Source organism: Alternaria conjuncta (genome assembly GCF_024043145.1).
Source record: "Alternaria conjuncta strain BMP 0040 chromosome Unknown scaffold_2, whole genome shotgun sequence".
In the NCBI taxonomy this organism is placed as follows: Eukaryota; Fungi; Ascomycota; class Dothideomycetes; order Pleosporales; family Pleosporaceae; genus Alternaria; species Alternaria conjuncta.
In genome coordinates this window covers 630,933-649,301 of record NW_026250091.1, presented here as the reverse complement: position 1 = coordinate 649,301, position 18,369 = coordinate 630,933, and the positions used below count along the sequence as shown (strand labels likewise).

At 52.6% G+C, this 18,369-nt stretch overlaps 8 protein-coding genes across 8 annotated transcripts; 7 read left to right on the top strand and 1 right to left on the bottom strand.

Moving 5' to 3' along the window:
• Positions 1-533: 533 nt before the first annotated feature.
• J4E85_001316 (uncharacterized protein) lies at positions 534-2,157 on the top strand (the record flags this gene model as incomplete). Its single annotated transcript, XM_051465602.1, has 2 exons — positions 534-1,797; positions 1,853-2,157. The coding sequence occupies 2 exons, from the start codon at positions 534-536 to the stop codon at positions 2,155-2,157; spliced, it is 1,569 nt and encodes a 522-aa protein (XP_051330159.1).
• A 401-nt stretch (positions 2,158-2,558) lies between these two features.
• Positions 2,559-3,271, top strand: J4E85_001315 (uncharacterized protein; the record flags this gene model as incomplete). The annotated part of the gene is made up of 3 exons (XM_051465601.1): positions 2,559-2,612; positions 2,791-2,955; positions 3,149-3,271. 3 exons carry the CDS (start codon positions 2,559-2,561, stop codon positions 3,269-3,271), a joined length of 342 nt encoding a protein of 113 aa, XP_051330158.1.
• Positions 3,272-4,315: 1,044 nt separating this feature from the next.
• Positions 4,316-5,905, top strand: J4E85_001314 (uncharacterized protein; the record flags this gene model as incomplete). The annotated part of the gene is made up of 2 exons (XM_051465600.1): positions 4,316-4,349; positions 4,425-5,905. 2 exons carry the CDS (start codon positions 4,316-4,318, stop codon positions 5,903-5,905), a joined length of 1,515 nt encoding a protein of 504 aa, XP_051330157.1.
• Positions 5,906-6,459: 554 nt separating this feature from the next.
• On the top strand, positions 6,460-7,830 carry J4E85_001313 (uncharacterized protein; the record flags this gene model as incomplete). The annotated part of the gene is made up of 3 exons (XM_051465599.1): positions 6,460-6,523; positions 6,572-7,109; positions 7,158-7,830. 3 exons carry the CDS (start codon positions 6,460-6,462, stop codon positions 7,828-7,830), a joined length of 1,275 nt encoding a protein of 424 aa, XP_051330156.1.
• A 2,784-nt stretch (positions 7,831-10,614) lies between these two features.
• Positions 10,615-11,535, bottom strand: J4E85_001312 (uncharacterized protein; the record flags this gene model as incomplete). The annotated part of the gene is made up of 2 exons (XM_051465598.1): positions 10,615-11,216; positions 11,277-11,535. The coding sequence occupies 2 exons, from the start codon at positions 11,533-11,535 to the stop codon at positions 10,615-10,617; spliced, it is 861 nt and encodes a 286-aa protein (XP_051330155.1).
• A 668-nt stretch (positions 11,536-12,203) lies between these two features.
• On the top strand, positions 12,204-13,616 carry J4E85_001311 (uncharacterized protein; the record flags this gene model as incomplete). Its single annotated transcript, XM_051465597.1, has 1 exon — positions 12,204-13,616. The coding sequence occupies one exon, from the start codon at positions 12,204-12,206 to the stop codon at positions 13,614-13,616; it is 1,413 nt and encodes a 470-aa protein (XP_051330154.1).
• Positions 13,617-13,874: 258 nt separating this feature from the next.
• SDS22 (Protein phosphatase 1 regulatory subunit sds22) lies at positions 13,875-15,092 on the top strand (the record flags this gene model as incomplete). The annotated part of the gene is made up of 2 exons (XM_051465596.1): positions 13,875-14,225; positions 14,271-15,092. 2 exons carry the CDS (start codon positions 13,875-13,877, stop codon positions 15,090-15,092), a joined length of 1,173 nt encoding a protein of 390 aa, XP_051330153.1.
• A 758-nt stretch (positions 15,093-15,850) lies between these two features.
• On the top strand, positions 15,851-18,041 carry J4E85_001309 (uncharacterized protein; the record flags this gene model as incomplete). The annotated part of the gene is made up of 4 exons (XM_051465595.1): positions 15,851-16,341; positions 16,398-16,608; positions 16,657-16,840; positions 16,900-18,041. 4 exons carry the CDS (start codon positions 15,851-15,853, stop codon positions 18,039-18,041), a joined length of 2,028 nt encoding a protein of 675 aa, XP_051330152.1.
• Between the last annotated feature and the right edge of the window lie 328 nt (positions 18,042-18,369).

Sequence of the window (18,369 nt, the reverse complement as noted above, 5' to 3'; positions counted from 1 at the left end):
TAATCCTAGTTGCAAGCTGTTCCTTACGACGGCCCTTTCCCAACTGGGAGAGCTGAAAATAGGTCCAGGTACATAGGGCTAGCATTCACTCCACCCAATTATCTACCAGTTTGGAGAAATCAGATCAGTCCTCCAGCGGCAGTGGTCTGACCTCCGACAGCCGTTTGCAAGCCGAGGCGTCTTGAGTATTACGCCGAGTGCTTCATTTCGAGAGCTGTGGCTTGGTTGTGGCGCACCTGTGGCTGGGGTCCGGCGCGGAACATCTTGTTGCCTACCCTGGAACTTTGCGATCTCCCGCATGTCGACGCCCAGTCGCAGCTACCAACAACCACGTCCACATTCACCCCACGCGATCTACGCGCAAGTCACTCGGAAGTAGGTAATCGCGACGGGAATCTGGTCACTGGCGTTTGAATTTCTCCCCTGATCTTGCCCCGCGCAATCTGCGAGTGCCTCACCTGCTTTTCGCGACTCATATACAGGACTGCCGACGACATCACTCGAAGCCGAGACGTATACCGACCACACGCGCCATGGCGAACCCCAACGGCAATGGCGTCGCCTCGGGATCTGTCGAGCTCGACGTGAAGCCACCGTCGAACCTGGTCATCCCCCCGCCCAACGTGCGCGAAACGATTGCGAAGACGGCCGACTTCGTTGCCCGCCGAGGCGAATCACACTTCAACGGACTGAAGCAGCGTGTCACTACCGATCCTTCGGCCGCGAACAACCGCAACTTCGTCTTCGTCATGGAAGAGGATCCCTACAACGCCTACTTCCTGTGGTATCTCCAGCAACTGAAGGAAGGTCACGGACGGTCAGTTGGAAGTGCCAAGCAAGTCGTTGACAACAAGCCCAAGGGCCCCCCAGAACCGCCCAGGTTCCGCTTCTCTGCGCGCATGCCAAACATCAGCGCAAAGGACTTGGAGGTGCTGAAGCTCACGGCTCTATACACGGCCCGCGTGGGTGAGAACTGGCTGAAGGATCTGCGCAACCGTGAGTCTGGCAACTTCCAGTTTGACTTTCTCCGACCAAACCACAGCTTCTTCCAGTTCTTCCGATCGCTTGTTGAGCAGTACAAGATCCTACTTGAGGAAGAGGCGACAGTCGAGGCGCGTATCCAGGAGCTACAACAGAACATCAAGAACCGGTTCCATGTGCTAGATCGTGCCAAGGGACGTGCGGAGTACGTCAAGTACGTGACCGCCCAAAAAGAGAAAGAGGAAAAGAAGGTCGAGGCTGAGAAGCAAGAGTATGCGACTGTGGACTGGCACGACTTCACTGTCATCGCAACTGTGCTCTTTGACGAGGCTGACGATGCAGCGGACCTGCCTCCACCGGCACAGCTGAACGATCTGCAGTCGCAGTCGCTCGAGCAAAAGGCAGCCGTCTCACTTTCGACAAGGCGTCTCGAGGAGGCCATGCCCGACGAGATGACTTACTACAACGTCACACAGCAGCAGGTACCCCCATCTCAGATGCCGCCAAACTACGCTCCCGCAGCGCCGCCCGTGCAGCCACCGTACGGTGTGCCGTCATACGCGCCTCCGCCTATGCCTGACTACCGAACGCCGGCACAGATATCGCGCGAGGAAGAGCAAGCTCGGCTGGCAAGAGAGCGCCAAGCGGAGAGCGAGCAGCGCGCACGCGCTCAGGCTGCTGCCAGAGGAGCACCTGGTCGCATTGTCACAGACTACGTTCCCCGTGCTGCCGCAAAGAAGGCAAACGTTCAAATGGCCGTGTGCCCTAACTGCAAGCAGCAAGTTCCCGCGAACGAGATGGATGAGCACATCAGAAGTAAGCCGACCCCATTCCTGTCCCTCAGAAGATCATCGCTAACACTGTATTCTAGTCGAACTGCTTGATCCGCGCTGGAAAGAACAGCGCGACAAGGCCGAAGCCCGATACTCTACAACCATCAACACCGCCGACGTCGCGAACAACCTCAAACGCTTTGCTAGTCAACGTGAGGATATCTACGATGGCGCTACTGGTTTGCCGATCTCTGCAGAGGAAGAAGCTCGGAGGAAGAAGGCTGCACTGTCGTACGATGGTCAGCTTGATCCTGCCAAAAATACTGCTCGTGTAGAGCAGATGCGGGACGTGAACGTCCAGGAGCAACTCCGCAAGATCCAAGAGAAGCACCGCCAAAAGTAGGCTTACGAGTAGGTCTTGCTTTCTTTCTCCAGACATCACACAGTCGCTTGAGATGATGATGGCTTTATTTGCATTGGGAGGCGTTTGTGCGAAGTCACTTGGGTATACCACTTTCATGGAGACCCGGAGCCGCAAGGCTTCCATTGATTCCAGTAGTTCTGGGACACTAGTTACTTGTAAAATATTAGTTCGTCAGGCATAATGAAAAATGTGCGTTCAGCGCTCAATCTCCTGTTCGATGCAGACTATTGCGGCGATGCAGCGTGGGGTAGGCTGCGGCAATCTGTATGCTCGGACTTTCGTAGCTTTCCTCCGACCTGCCCAAGACCTATGACCTAACCAGCGACTTTTATTCCCAAGTGCACCACTACCCTCCACGTTCCTCTGTACAACCCGCGACCATGTCATTAGCACAGGCAACGAAAGGCGACATGGCCTACCAAGTGCGCTCACTCGTACGTATCCTCCTTGCGGTTTTTCCGGACATCCGTTGCAGCCTACACTCATGGTGTCGCCGCCCTAGTGTCGCAATCCACACACCTACTCTGTAACTCTGCGTTTGAGATACACAGGCTTTCAGCGCGCTTATTTCCCATGGACTATGGAAGAACACTGGCTGACCTCCGCACGTAGTACCGCTCCCTGCTGCGCCAAAGCGGGCAATTCGCCGCCTACAATTTCCGCGAGTATGCCAAACGGAGAACGCGCGATGCGTTCCGAGACAGCAAGAACATAACCGAGGAGCGGACAATACAGGAGTTGGTGCAGAAGGGCTTGAATGAATTGCAGATGCTAAAGGTGAGATATATACCCTGTGGTTCGGCAATGGAAGTGGAGGTTCGCAGCGCGTGACAGAGAAGTGGTAGAGGCGAACGAGCCGCTATCTTGAGAGCCATCGGGCGACGTATGCGCTTGGGCGTGCAGCTGCAGGAAGCTTGGAACATGAAGTCGAGGTTGGATGCACAGGACTGAATGCTGACTCATTCCACAGAGGCAAACGGTGATAAGCCAATTCTACCAGATCGACCGATTGGTCGTCGAAGGTGGAAGAGAGGGCAAGCAAAAAGGGGACAGAAGTGACATTGTCAGGGTAAAGGACCAGGGCTGGGATTGAGTGCCTCGCTCAAGAGAGCGGGTATGGACGACGAGACGAAATGATCTTGTAACACTATGGCGTACATTGCATGGAGAGGCGAGAGCCTGTACGACAGCGGAGGAGCTGCGTCTACCTCAACAGCGATGATACGTTGAGAATGATGTACTGTATTATATTGAGCCTGCTCAACTCTTTGAAATGGAGTTCAGACTGAAAATAGGTCACCTCGTTGCACGTATCGGCAATACCCATGACTGTATGAGATCTCTGAATTGCCTGCAATGCCTGAAAGCATACATTCACCATCGATAATAGTCGGTCCGATATGGATCAATCTCTCTGGCGAGGCCCAGGTCCATAGTAATTCCAATCACGCGTCGCTGGATTCACAGTTCCGTTGATGCTTTTCGTCCTGCGTAGCATCGTTTGAAATACAGAAGTTGTAAGTGGTTCCCTACTGCGCTCCCTCGCAAAACCAGCGAATGGCGACCAGAATTGGTCTTGGCCAAGTAAGAGAGTATGGTGTGATTAGAACTACCACGTATCTGGTACGACGATCGACGCAAGAAGATCAAATAGGAGGTCTGTTACTTGCGTCTCAAGCCCTAGGTCGGTGCTCAGCCCCGGAGTCGCGAACGCACTCGAAGGGGTATAGCGGCGCACGGTTGCGCCTGCCTTCTGCAAAGCGACGCGCCTCCCCTTCACGCATCGCGACTTCCCGTTGCATTGCGCCGACATCAATACCCACTTTCACCGCCTGCCCTAAAGCCCATCGAGGGCATCGCATGTTACTATGGCTCCGGTACGTCATCCCATCTCCTTGTTCGAGCATGCGTCCTTGAGCTGCGTCTGCGACATCAATTCCCAGCCTCTGCACGCGCGCGACGCAACACCGCTATCTCTATCACGTGCATCGCATTTTTGATATTCCATCGACTATCATCGACGCGCCATTATCTCTTAAGACCGAGCGATAAGAGAGTAGTCTCTAGATTCGCTTGCTTTAACTAGTGGTGATGAGGAGCTCTTTAGTACCTGCACCTCCCGCGCAACGATGCAGCCATGGCATCGCATCTTGTCTGGACAGCGTCCAAACGTGCACATATCTCTTCTAGACTCAAGCTGACATGATTTAACTAGTTTCGGAACAGGGATCGGTCCAACAGGTCAGGACGCGGCCAGATAGAGCACAATGTACTGGAAGGATTGCCCATTAGTCAGTATCGGGAAGCCGAAATCACGATTGAACCAAACTCGGCCGACAACAAACCTTTGGACAAGGATGCTTGGCCCGAGCTGCCCATGCCTCGGGATTCTCACATGTTGCCTGAACATTCTCAGCAATTGCTGCGAGCAGCACGCTCCGGGAAGTTGTACAAACCACCGGCTCCTCCAGAAGACGACAACGAGATGAAAGATGAGGAAGAAGAGACTAAAGAGATCCGTACCGGCTTCACTATCAAGAAGTACGTCAAAGTTGCACGGCATCTAGAAGTTTCGGAACCAGAGTATCTCGCGAAGAGAAGGAAAGGTCTCCCATCACCATACGTGAATGGTCAGGTTGCGCAACCTGCGTTGCGGGAAACTAAGGTTAAGAAACTTGATGCAGATGGCAACGTGGCTGTTTACAAGGTACTTGTACCAGAAGGACAGGCTGTAGAAGGCGAAGTCCAGCCTGAAGATGCTGCTGCAATTGAAGTTGCGCCAGCTACTGCGGCACCGGGAACAATCGTCGAGGGAGTTGGTGTTGTGAATGCAGAAGGTGTCGTCGTAGCTAACGACATCCTACAACAAACGCCACCTCGGCGGAGGCCGCCACCTCCTAAGAAGAAGGTCAAGCGTGGAGGCCCAGGCAGAGGCAAGAAGAAGGTCGTCTTTGTTGAAGGAGCAGAGCAAGGGACGCCAGCATCAACTGCCGGCGGTGATATGCTGGGTGTACCAGGCGTCAAACAAGAGGACGGATCGGTAGCTCCGTCAGATGGAGGTGATACGCCAATGGCAGACGCTGGTGGCGAGGAAGAAGAGGGGTCTGGCGAGGAGGGCTCGGAAGATGAAGATCAAGACATGGAGCATACCTCCAACCCAGCAACCCCTCAGGCGTCCTCTGCAGTCCCACCCAGTGCTCCAGCGACCGAAGCTCCCAACTTCGCGGACGCTACATTGACAGAGAGCACCGCACTAGCAAGCCATCCGCCGCCGGCCTCCAACGAGCCCTCTCAAGATACCGCAACGATCGAGAGGACCGCAATCGATACCGCTCCAATCGACACGTCGATGCAGACGCCGAAACGTGACCAGTCCAGCTCACCTGATCTGCCGCTTTCTGCCGTCTCCCATAGTCGCCAGAATTCCATGAACCAGATCTCGACTTCTACTACTACCACAGAAGCCATCGTTCCCGAGGAGGCTCCAAGCGAGGTTCCAGTCCCAGCTCCATCAGTGGAAGTGGAAGTGGACGCGGCACCAGCGCCTGTGGTCGTCCCGGAGCCCCAGCCCCAGCCTGAGCCTGTAGTTGAGGCCGAACCCAAACTTGAGGCTGAGCCTGTGCAACCTCAATCAGCTGCTCCTTCTGCACCAACTTCGGAACCAGACCTCATGGGAAGTCTGGAGAGGCAGCTTGAAGAACACGACAAGGACATGGCAGAGTCGTAGAATGGCAAAGCCCAATCCTCCCTCCCTCTACGAGCTTGTTACACATGCTGTATATTGGAATGGACGAATCGCGCACCATTTGACGCAGCCGTCGGTCATTGTCGCCACATGCGAGGAGTTTGAAATGTACGCATTCTTGGTTTAGAAGACGGGTTTCGTTTGGCGTTGTGCACATCATTGTATTATTATCAACGAACGTATCACTTTCCAGCTTACTCACATCAATACACGCACTTTTCAGCCACGACCCCTCTTATCGGACTTGTACTGTCTTGCGCTGCCGCCGGCGGTATCGGCGTCGGAATCAGTTACGCTACCCCACAATCCAACGCACGCTCATACGTCATTCTCGACTTTCCCCGTCGGGAACCGCTTTGTCAGAACAACACTAATCCAGCACGGGTATCACGACGGGAAATGCTAACGCGACAAAGGCAGGTCGTTTACCGAGTTATCTACCGCAAGACTGGACGTATATATCAGCGACCAACTACAGATCATTCGCAATTCAGCCATCCATTCTTGTAAACGTAGTAAGAGCATTGACGCAGAACATGCCTTCCATAAGTGAGATTGTCAAGGCACATCAGCCAGACTTGGCTTCATATGAAGAGCTCTGTGAGTGATCATTGTAATTTATCGATCTCATCGCTAATGAAGTCGTAGACAAGTGGTTCCACACGCACCCGGAGCTGTCCTTCCAGGAAGCCAAGACAGCGGAAGCGATTGTCAAACATCTCGAGACCTTCAAAGCTTTCACAATTCATTCCTCCATCGGCGGCCACGGCGTCGCTGCCACATTCTCCAATGGCCCCGGAAAGACACTTCTCTTACGTGCTGACATTGACGCGCTACCCGTGGAAGAGAAGACAGGCCTGAACTATGCCAGCACAGCGCGTATGAAGGATGTGGACGATGTTGAGAAGCCCGTGATGCATGCCTGTGGCCATGACATGCATATTACCGCGCTGCTTGCGGCGGCGGAAACTCTGGTCAGATGTAAAGAGGCGTGGAGCGGGGAGTTGATCTTGGTGTTCCAGCCAGCGGAAGAAAGAGCAGGTGGCGCGCAGAACATGGTGGATGATGGTCTGTATAAAAAAGTCAAAGAGCCGGATGTCGTGGTGGGCGCACATGTCATGCCAGAAAGAGCTGGTGTTATTGGTACGAAGCATGGTCTAATCGCCAGCTCGGCTGATCGATTCCAGTAAATCCGCCCTTCTTCTTGACTCCTCATTCAAACTAATCCCTATAGACTTCGCATCGAAGGTCGACAAGCCCACGCATCTACTCCCCATCGCGGCATCGACCCCATCTTACAAGCCGCATCCACAATAATGCGTCTCCAATCCATCGTCGCGCGAGAAGTAGACCCCCTAGACTTCGCCGTGGTAACTGTCTCCGCCTTCCACGCAGGCGACGCCGAAAACATCATCCCCTCGGAAGCAAACCTGAAAATCGACGTCCGCGCAGCTCTACCCCAAACCCGCGAGCGCGTCCTCGCCAGCGTCAAACGTATCATCGCCGCCGAGGCCGAAGCATCCAACAACCCAAACACCCCCACCTTGACACCAACAACGCAGTTCCCCTTGCTCTTCAACGACGCCGACGTTACCAACGCGCTTGAAAAGTCCTTCTCCGCGCACTTCCAGCCTGGAAAGCATTCTTATCAGTCGGACATTGCGCGCTTACAGGGCTCCGAAGACTTTGGTATCCTCGCTACCGCGATTGGCAAGCCGAGTTGCTTTTTCCTGTATGGAGGGACGGATCCCGTGGTTTGGGATAAGGCGGAGAAAGAGGGGAGGCTGAGTGAAGATGTTCCTGGAAATCATAGTCCCTTCTTTGCGCCAGTTGTGCAGCCGACTTTGACGGTGGGCATGGAGGGGTATGTCGTTGCTGCTTTGACTTTCTTGAAGAAGGGCGAGTAGTTAGTTTTCTGGTTTTCGAATGTGTCGTGCTATGAGGTTTTGGCTGCTGCAGGTATGCGGCGTGGTATATTCTTTAGCGGCTAGTGATAGTTACTGCCTATACCCCGCATCCACTCGCTTCCTCTACATCTAGACGTGGTGAAGGCTACGTTCATCCACAATGTGAGACACAACCCCCAGATCATCTTTTTTGAACTCGAAAACGCTTGCGGAATTGATCGCGGAATTACTTTGACACATGCGCCAGGTCAGCTCACAGTGTAAGTAGACACCAGAGCGGCAGCTGTAGCCCCGTCCACCTCCTGCGAACATGCTACTATCGAAGACATTGCGATTTACTCAAGGCATCTTCTGCATTCTCTGACACGGGTCAGACCTCAAGCCAGTACGTTTTCAGACTAGCGTAACCTGCTTTAGGAAGTATGGAAGGCGCGGACGACGTCAGCAACTGCTTCAAGCACGAACCTCTCGACACTTGGAGACAGCAAATTCGACTGATTTGCATTACTCCCGCGTCTTCTGGCGATGTCAACTGCCAGCTCAGAAATGCTTACCTCGAAGACGACACAACACCCGATTATCGAGCGGTCTCATACGAATGGGGACCGAGCTCACCGCTCAGACGCATCTACATGAACGGTCAACCTCTACAAGTGCGTCAAAACTTGTACGCATTTCTCGAAACTTTCAGAACGAGACTCTTCAATTTCCAAAGTAACAGTATATACGAGGCTGAGACACAATGGTTATGGATCGACCAGATCTGCATCAATCAAACGGTGATTACCGAACGCAACCATCAGGTGAGGCTGATGTCCAAGATCTATAGCCGGGCCGCCTACGTTTACGTGTGGCTCGGGCCATGTCATTCCGATGTTGAAGCGGCGATGACGATATTGAAGTCCGGTCTGAGACGGTACTACGAAGATAGAACTACGCTGTCGCCTACGAAAGGACCAAGGCGGCGTCGGATCTCTGGAGCCGAGGAGCAATGCCATCCCACCAAGGATTCTTGCTTGGAACCAGAATCGAATAGCTTGCCGGCCGCAGCACTCAGATGCTTCTTCCTCAATACGTACTGGAAAAGACTCTGGATTGTACAAGAGATCATGCTAGCCCGATATATCCGGATCATGTGTGGAGAGACTATACTTTCATGGGAAGAGCTGAGGCGATTCTGTCTCTCAAGTGCATCTCCACTGCTGGCGCAGGTTCGGTACTGTATACCGCAACAGGTGATATGGCTTGTGGAACACGCGCTCTCGGCAAAGAAGTACACTTATACGAGTCTACTTGCGACCTTCAGTAAAAGCGACTGCCACGACCCAAAAGACAAAGTATATGGGTTGCAAGGTCTAGTCGCGCCCCACTCGAGAGTCGTAGTCAACTACGCTAAAAGCATCCAACGGGTATTTTTAGATGCTGTGGGCTTGCTGTATGGACGCGAAGGTCAGGCAACTGAAGTCGAGATTGGAGGCGGTTTTGAAAAGATTGACTACAGTGACCCGGCAGAGACCATGCTCCAAGCTTCCTCTATCTTGCACGCACAGATGGAGGTCAGCACCCGAATTCCACTGGTGACTGCGCTTGTGGAACTGGGTAATCAGATGGGATTCCCGTTGGTGCGGATGTATGCGACTTGCATAGGCGGAGCCATCCAAAAACGAACAAAGTCTCTATGGTCCCAGCTCATCAAATACTACCTTCAAGAACGTATACCGGCGCTCTATATACGAAGGCAATTTGTGTATGACGAGAAAGAGTTCCACGATAGGACCTACGATCCGACTGGATTGATCAGAGACTTGTGGGAAGCATACGAAGAGTTAGAATATGTCCACACTCGTTTCCTCCATTGGATTAAATGTGATAACCACCCCGAGCAATACGTAAGTTGACGACGACAAGATTTATCAACGAGACTAAACAAGTCACAGATATATGACCGCATGTATGAGGATCATCGCGAGTGGAAAACTGTGAGTACATATCTGCGCAGTGGCTGGGAAGCCTCAAAGGTACATAGGCTAACTTATCGTATTAGCGTCAAGCTAACGAATATCTGAGTCGTCGTGTTGACGCTGTGGTAGAACCTATTCGTTTTTTTAGTGAGCGTCATACCACATATAGGACCGATATAGAGATTGCTTTGGAGAAGGTTGCCTTCAAGATAGTCGCAACCACTTACGACGCAACTCTGGTGTAGGAGCACCGCAACAAGCCGCAGAATCCGTTAGCCCTTTGGTCATAGCAACCGAACCTTTGCGATCAAAGTTCGTGTTCGTTCCTCAAGCAGCCTCGCATCGTGAAGCAGCGGGCCACCTGACGTACTCCTCTCAGCTCTCTCACGACCTCTTGGATCCAGCGCACTACAATATAATGAGTCCAACTTGTTTTACCTTCACATACGACCATAGGACAATGAGAATTAGGCTTCCCGTCCGCTCAGCCATATACAAGCATTGTACCGGCAGATTAGTAGTTAGGTGGGTGACCACTAGCGAATCCCTGCTGTTGTATGTTTTTGCCAGTGTGTAAAGATAACTTTTTTTTGCTTGAACGACGTCTTCAGGTCAAGGACACGCCTGTAACCAAGGAAGGCAAGTATGATGCGTGCGTACAACGACGGAAGCGAGGGCCAGTTGCACGGCATACTAGCGAAACGGTCCGACAAGGGGATATAGGTCGCCTGCATCATTTCGATCTTTTTCTTTGGCACTAGAAGTGGTGGTGCGAAGCGTACGAATTGTTTTTCTTTGATACAACACACCTTTTGTTCTATCCCTACGATCTATGACCAGGAAGCTCGTAGAGTGGTGGCGCGCCCTGCAACTCGGAAGGCGGCGCAAAGACCTCATGCGCTGCATGATAACCAGACTGCTTTTGAGCGGGGACGTTATCGAGGTAGGAAACGGCGGGGACTGGCGCAGGAGTTGAAGCAGTCTTGTCTTTCCGGCGTTTTCGAAGGCAAAATACCACTCCCACAATGATGAGGATACCCGCGACCACGAGCCCGACCGTCAGACCGATTATGGTGTTCTTGCCGATACCCTTGTCTTCCGTGTCTTTTGCTCCATCTGAGGCCAATGTTGCCAGGGTATCTGTTGCTGATGTGGTCGACGAGGTACTTGTTGACGATGTTGTTGGTGGCGAAGAAATCGGGTCTAGCGTGACTGACGAAGTTGACAACGACAAGGACGAAGACGAAGACGAAAATGCTTCCGATTCGCTTGCGACAGCAGTCCGTTTGATGTACCAGCTAGTACTCCAAAAGCCATCTATTCTTTGCTCCTCATCGGTGCCCTGGGCGTTGACGACTCTAAAGACGAAGGGGTTGGTCAGGTTGGTCTCTTCCGCGCGTACCTCCCATTGGTACCACTGACTTGCTAGATTGACTAAAGTCTCATTAGTACTTTATGTGATAATGAAGAAGCATGATTCCTCACCAGCGAGCTGCACCGAATTCGCGACCTTGCCTCTTTGGTAAAAGTATAAATTGATGTTTTCGTACGTGGTCGACCATGATATATTGATGCTGGAGCCTTCGCGGAAATCGATCGGGTACGTTACTGGGAAGATGAATCCGCCGTCGCTTGAGTCCTGAGGCTCTGTCCAGATTCTTCCTTCTTCTTCCTGTCTCGGCGAGACATGAGAGGCGAGTAACGTCGAGCTCATGACCCACAGCCTGACGATGAGTCTCCACATAGTTATCTGATACTATGGCAAAAGGGCCGATGGTATGAAAGCGAAAACAAGGGGACACATAGCGGAAGAGTGCTCTGCACATACGCCTTTGGTTACACCGAGAGCCTAGAGGCGGGAGCCCTCCACCACGCCGCGCCGGTTAAGTGCGCATATCTCCTAGTTTAGTTGTTGAATCCTGTGGGACGGGTGAGCGGTTGGCTGAGATGCATTGTCTGAAGCAAGACGATAATGATGCAGGTCCTTGTCTGCTTTCGCCTACTCGGTTCCCGCCAATCACCGTTCTGCCCAAACGCCACTGTCTCTGCTGTGCCACTTACTGCTCACTCTCAATTTCGCTACTTCCTTTTCGTCTGGAAAGCCATTCAGATCGAATGGTATCGGGGGAAGAAGGCCAGCGGTTACTTGTCTGTTGAAATAACGCCAGCGTAGTTGTCCTTCTTTGAGAAGAGCACCGGAGATGCGTGTGGGTTGGCTTTCGAGTGTGACGCAGCGGTTCATTACATCGGAATGGAGGACCAGAAGCTGACAAGGATTATCAGCGCTAAGCGCCGGGAGTGAAGCTCATACTGACACGCAGAGCTGCGGGTTGAAGGGGTAAACCCCCAATAAAGTCGACTGAGCTCGTTCCTTCCAACGAGCCCCAATGTACTTGCGTTGAGTGAATGACAATGGCTGCAGGTAGGTCCTGGGGCAACTTCCGACGCAGATATCGAACTGCTATTGCCGCTTTACTCATCTGTGGCTTCTTCATACACTCATGTCGAAGATCGATACCCAGCGCCAGTATATTCAGCCAGCATCAGACTCCACTGTACTGTCCTCAGAACCCGATCGCGAAAGAAGTATTGGTCATCCTTCGCACAGGTGCCACCGAGGTACTCGAGAAGCTACCGATCCATCTCACGACCGTGTTGCGATGCATTCCAAACTACGCCATCTATTCCGACTTTGAAGAAGAATTTAGAGGACACCATATCGACGATGTTTTCGACGAGCTCAGCCAGGATCTGAAAGACTCGGTGCCAGACTTCAAGCTTTACCACCAGCTAAAGACCAAGGGCCGAGATGGTCTCTCTATGGATGGTATCGCACACGATGGAAGTGGCGCATCAGGGTCGCTAAGCAATCCGGGGTGGAAACTTGACAAATTCAAGTTCTTGCCGATGATAGATAAAGCTCTCCGCCGGATGCCACAAGCAAAATGGTTCGTCTTCATTGAACTTGACACGTACCTCATGTGGACCAACCTGCTCGACTATCTGTCCCAGTTCGATGCAGAGGCCTCGCATTACATCGGCAAGCAAATGTACATTGGCGACGTGCTTTTTGCTCACGGCGGCTCGGGATTTGTTCTGTCGGCACCAGCAATGAGGAAGGTGATCCATCATTGGAAATCGCATATGAAAGATCTGAATCAGTATACAATTGAGCAATGGGCCGGAGACATGGTCCTCGGAAAGGCGTTGAAGGATGCTCAAGTATCACTGCTGTGGGCATTTCCTCATTTCCAGGGTGATCCGGTTTCAACGCTCGACCACAACATTACCAAGATCAACAGACAGCCGTGGTGCTATGCCGCGATCACATACCATCATATGCCAGAGATTGAGATGCGGTCTCTATGGGAATTCGAACAAGAGTGGTATCGTAGGCGTCCAAGGAGCGCTCCTCTGAAGCATGCCGATGTGTTCAAGGGATATATATACCCTAGTCTGAGCAGGGAAAGATCAGAATGGGACAGTTATTCCGTCGACAAGGCCTTCAGCAATGAGGTTTTGAAAGGCGAGGAGGTGCACAGCTCTTTCGAAGCTTGCAAATCGGCATGCGAAAGGAACACGCGCTGTCTGCAGTTCTCCTACCGCACTTCTAGGTGCCTTGTGTCGAGCGAAGTGCGTTTAGGTCGAGCGTCGACATTACAATGCTCGGAGTATTCCACTGCCGCTTCGAGGTGTGAAAAGATGGAGGAGCCGGCGGCAATGACGGGAGGTGCGGTTCGATCTGGTTGGATCGTGGACAGGTTGGAAGAGTACATGCGTACTATGGATCAGACGTGTGATCTTCGGATAGGCTGGATTACTTAGAAGTCATGCAACTCGAACGAATCTTGTAGTTGGCTGTGATGTCGGTGGTGGAGCGTTGGTGTCTGATGGCTGGCGATCGTCATGCCGCTGGACCCTTGCTTAGGCAGAGGTTAGCTCGAAACGACGTAACCTGCCGCTCCAACAATCACTTGCAGACCACACACAGCTGCCTAGATATTGCAAGTAGCGGTCGACATCTACACCCAGTTCCAAGACGCTTTCTCCGTCGATTTCCCCTACACTATCCCCTCACGCGCCATGGCTGAGTTGAATCCTGCCCCGCACAGCGAGCGCGACCCCGCGGCGGCGACCGACGCGAACGAAACACGCGACGAAGACAACGACGGCCACAAACCACGCGACAGCAACGGCTGGGACGGCAAGTTGCGGATAGACAAGATGAGCATTGCCGACGAACCCCGCGACCCACATGCGCAGGTTGTGAGCGACCCAGAAGTATCAGACGACGAGGGTCCGCCTCCCGAGCAGCTGGCTGCAGACGAGGATTTGCTGGACGACACACCGGAAGATGAGGACGACATAGAGATTGTGCACTCCAAAGTCTCAGACATGTCGGCGTTACGGTTGGAGAGGTTCAAGCAGATGAAGGTATGCTGTGCTGTGGGCTGTAGATGAGTTTGCCTAACCTCCCAGCGTCTCTGCCTGCGCCAAAACCGCATAGAAAGCATCGCGATACCCGACGAAGTCGCGCCGACTCTCACAGAAGTCGACCTCTACGACAACCTCATAGCGCACATCAAAGGCCTCGATGCCTTCACCGAACTCACCTCGCTCGACCTCTCCTTCAACAAGATCAAGCACATCAAACGCCTGAATCACATGACAAAGCTCAAAGATCTGTACTTTGTGCAGAACAAGATCAGCAAGATAGAAAACCTAGACGGGCTTTCCAACCTGCGGCAGATCGAGCTCGGCGCGAACAGGGTACGCGAGATTGAAGGGCTGGAAACGCTGACGGGCTTGGAAGAGCTGTGGCTGGGCAAGAACAAGATCACCGAGATCAAGGGTCTAGATACCCTCACCAACCTCAAGATTCTCAGCATTCAGTCGAATCGCCTGCGCTCGATAACGGGTCTGGAGAAGCTCGTCAACCTTGAAGAACTGCACATCTCGCACAACCTCCTCACAGAACTGTCAGGTCTAGAGAACAACGTCAACCTAAACGTCATCGACATCAGCGCGAACCCGATCGAACATCTATCGGGACTGAATGGTCTCAAGCACCTCACTGAGTTCTGGGCAAGCAATTGTAAGTTGAGCGACTTTGGAGAGGTCGAGAAGGAGTTGAGAGATAAGGAAGAGTTGGAGACGGTCTACTTCGAGGGCAACCCTCTTCAACGGGCACAACCGGCGCTATACAGAAACAAGATTCGGTTAGCGTTACCCCAGGTTGTACAGATCGATGCCAGTAAGTTCAAGTCCCTCAACATCTCAGGACATACATTAACCTTGTAACAGCATTCGTGAAGCAAGTATAGGCGACCAAGCGGGAATGAATATCAAACTGCAAAGGTGAACAATGCATTTACACGGCGCACTAGGAAGAAGCTGCAGGCGTTCAGGCAAGCATACATCTAGCGTGGCGATATGGTGGTGATACCCTATGAATGCATGGTATTGTTGGCTATAACCGAGGTTTGCACTTAAGATGTGAACTAATAAATCCAGTCCATGTCTTGCCGGTCTCGGATCTCAAGCCGTGACCACAGCCAGATAAACATGCGGTCTGCAGCATTCCCATCAACCGTATTCTACCCGCGCCGCACCGTGCCGCCCCCGGTTTCGACGCTAATACTTTATCCGCTGTATAGGAATCCTTCGGTCCTGCATAGAGTGGGTCTTTTTTTCGCGGAGACAATACCCCATCTAGCTCCAGTCCAACGGCTTTCACATCGCCTAGCTTGCTTCGCTCAAGGGTTTATGCCGTGCTTTCGGGATGTTTCGAGAGGCGTGTTGGCTGTGGATGCAACCGAACCGCCGCGGCGAGCGTTATCCAAGACTTGGCTTGCGCTTCACGAACAAGGTTATTTAGATGCGAAATATGGGTACCTCTGTCTGGAGATGCAAGTGAACTTGGAGCGGGTGACAGCTCGGTAATCAAGTGGGTGGCAAGCTACTTGCAGCACTATCCATGGGGGCGTACTTGCAATCGATGTTCCTACACACTCTCGATTCGATATACGGATTCTTATCGCGGCTCGATTCCTGGTATCATGGTTTTCTTGGGCATTGGCGTGCTCTTTGTGGCCTCCGCCGCCGCCAGATTCGCGCCTCGCTCTGCGGAACCCCCCATGCGTCTTGCCGATCGCCAGTCAGGAAACGTGGCGAACATCAAGCAAACAGCTGATGGAGCAATTCCCCGTTTCGAATGGGAACAATCATTCTTGACGGATGCGACCCTTAAGGAAGCATTGACCTCGGTATCAGCCGACGCAAGGTCGCTTTTCCAGTTTGCTGCACACAATATTGCCAGCGACTCCGTCCCTGAGACAGAGAGTACTTTCAACGGCCGCGAATGCAAGGTCTTCCCTGGCGATGAAGATTGGCCGGCGGACGCGAGCTGGTCGGCGCTCAACGAAATCACCAACGGTGCTCTACTGAAGCCTCTCCCCCAAGCACATGTCTGCTACAACACTAGCCTGGCTGCTGCAGACCAGAGCGCTTGCGATGCCATGACCAAGTCGTGGACCGATCCGTTTTCCCAGTATGTAGCCTTTGAAAATTACCTCCACATAGCCATCGACTAACGTATATGAACAGGCTCGATGACCCACTTGAGATGCTAAGTCCGATGTACCAAGGCAGTACATGCCAACCACCTCAGCTCTACGATAGTAAGGAGTGCACCCAAGGAGGATACTCTCTCTACGTTGTGAATGCCTCGACTGCTGCTCAGATCCAGCTGGCGCTTAATTTCGCGCGAAACACAGGCGTTCGCTTCGTAGTCCGAAATACAGGTCACGATTTTGCGGTAAGTGCTTCATCCGTACCCAATCTTCCAATCGCTGATAGCTCTTAGGGCAAGAGCGGTGGTGCTGGCTCTCTTAGTGTATGGACCCACGGATTGAAAGACATTGCATTCCTCGATAACTACGAGTCTGAGGATTACACTGGACCGACTATGAAGGCTGGCGCAGGTGCGCAAGGCTTTGAGCTTTACGCTGCTGCGAGAGATTTCGGCGGCACAGTCCTTGGCGGTGAATGTCAGTACCTACTATCTAGACATGTTTTGGGATAGATGCTGACTTTTCTTGTGATACAGGCCCTACTGTTGGCGCAATGGGTGGGTGGATCCAAGGTGGCGGCCACTCACCTTTGTCCGGCCACCTAGGCTTAGGCGCTGACCATGTGCTTTCCATGGAGGTCGTCTTATCAGACGGTCGTTACGTGACTGCTGACAAGAACAATAACCCCGAGCTATTCTGGTCACTACGCGGTGGTGGCGGTCTGACTTTCGGTGTCGTAACCTCCGTCACCGTCAAGGTACATCCAGACCAACCCATTGCCTCCGCCAACTGGGTCGTCACCACAGGCAAGAACGTCAGCACCGAAGCCTTCAAGCAAGGACTCAAAGCCTACATGAAATATTTCCCACAGAACGCCGATAACAACACTTACGCCTATTGGAAAGTTTTCCCGGGCCCCGATTCCATCATGATGGATATGTCGCCTTTCTTCGCTCCCGGCAAGACCGTCGAAGAAGCCAAAGCCCTGGTCGACCCTTGGGTGAAAAACATGGCCGCACTTGGCATCACTGTCGAGCCCGAATGGACACAATACAACGGCTTCTACGACGCGTACAACGGCTCTTTCCCTGTGGAGGCCGTTAATAGTAATGGTGTAGCCACTACCTCGCGTATGATCCCCCGTTCCAACTGGGCCAACGAATCCATCTTCGATGAGACTTTCGAAGCCCTCTGGCAAGCCGTCGACGAAGGTATGGCGCTGATCGGCTACAACATGGCGCCATCATGGGAGAAAGGCGGACGCCCTGACAACTCTGTTAATCCAGCTTGGAGAGACATGCTCGGTTTCATCATCACTGGGACTGTGCTGAATATGACGAATCCAGCTGCGGAGATTGTCGAAGAGCGCCTCAATATGACTTATGGCGTTATGCAGAAGTGGCGCGATCTCACGCCCGGCTCCGGTTCGTACCTCTCCGAGGGAGATCGCCTTGAGCCCAACTTTCAGTGGTCGTTCTGGGGTAGCTTCTACCCGCGTCTCTTGGAGGCGAAGCGCAAGTTTGATCCGTTTAATCTCTTCTGGGCTACTGGGGCAGTGGGCAGTGAGTTCTTCAATGTGCGTAGCATTGACGGTTTGCCGAATGAGAACGGGAGGCTTTGTGTTAATCCGAAGCCGACGCTCTACCAGGCTGAGGGTCCTGACTGGATTCCACAGTAAATGGATGGTGTTATGGTGTCCAAATGTGTATAGATCTGAGATCAAGGGGTTCTCAGTTCATGCTGATAGGAAATACCATCGAGGCTGATGAACCGACGGACGCCCGAAGAAGTTGAACACATTGAAGGCTTTGCTTTTTTCTTGGCAACGAAGTACATCACTAGCGTCGATCAGGTGCAAGGTATCGTCTTGATAATGATGGTCTACATTGAGAGCATCGTCTCTTGTACTGTCTAGGTATCATATGCACATGCCACGTCAACATCGTCCAGGGCCAGTAAATGCTTCTCCCATAACTACATAACCTTCCTGTTGTTTCCATCCGATC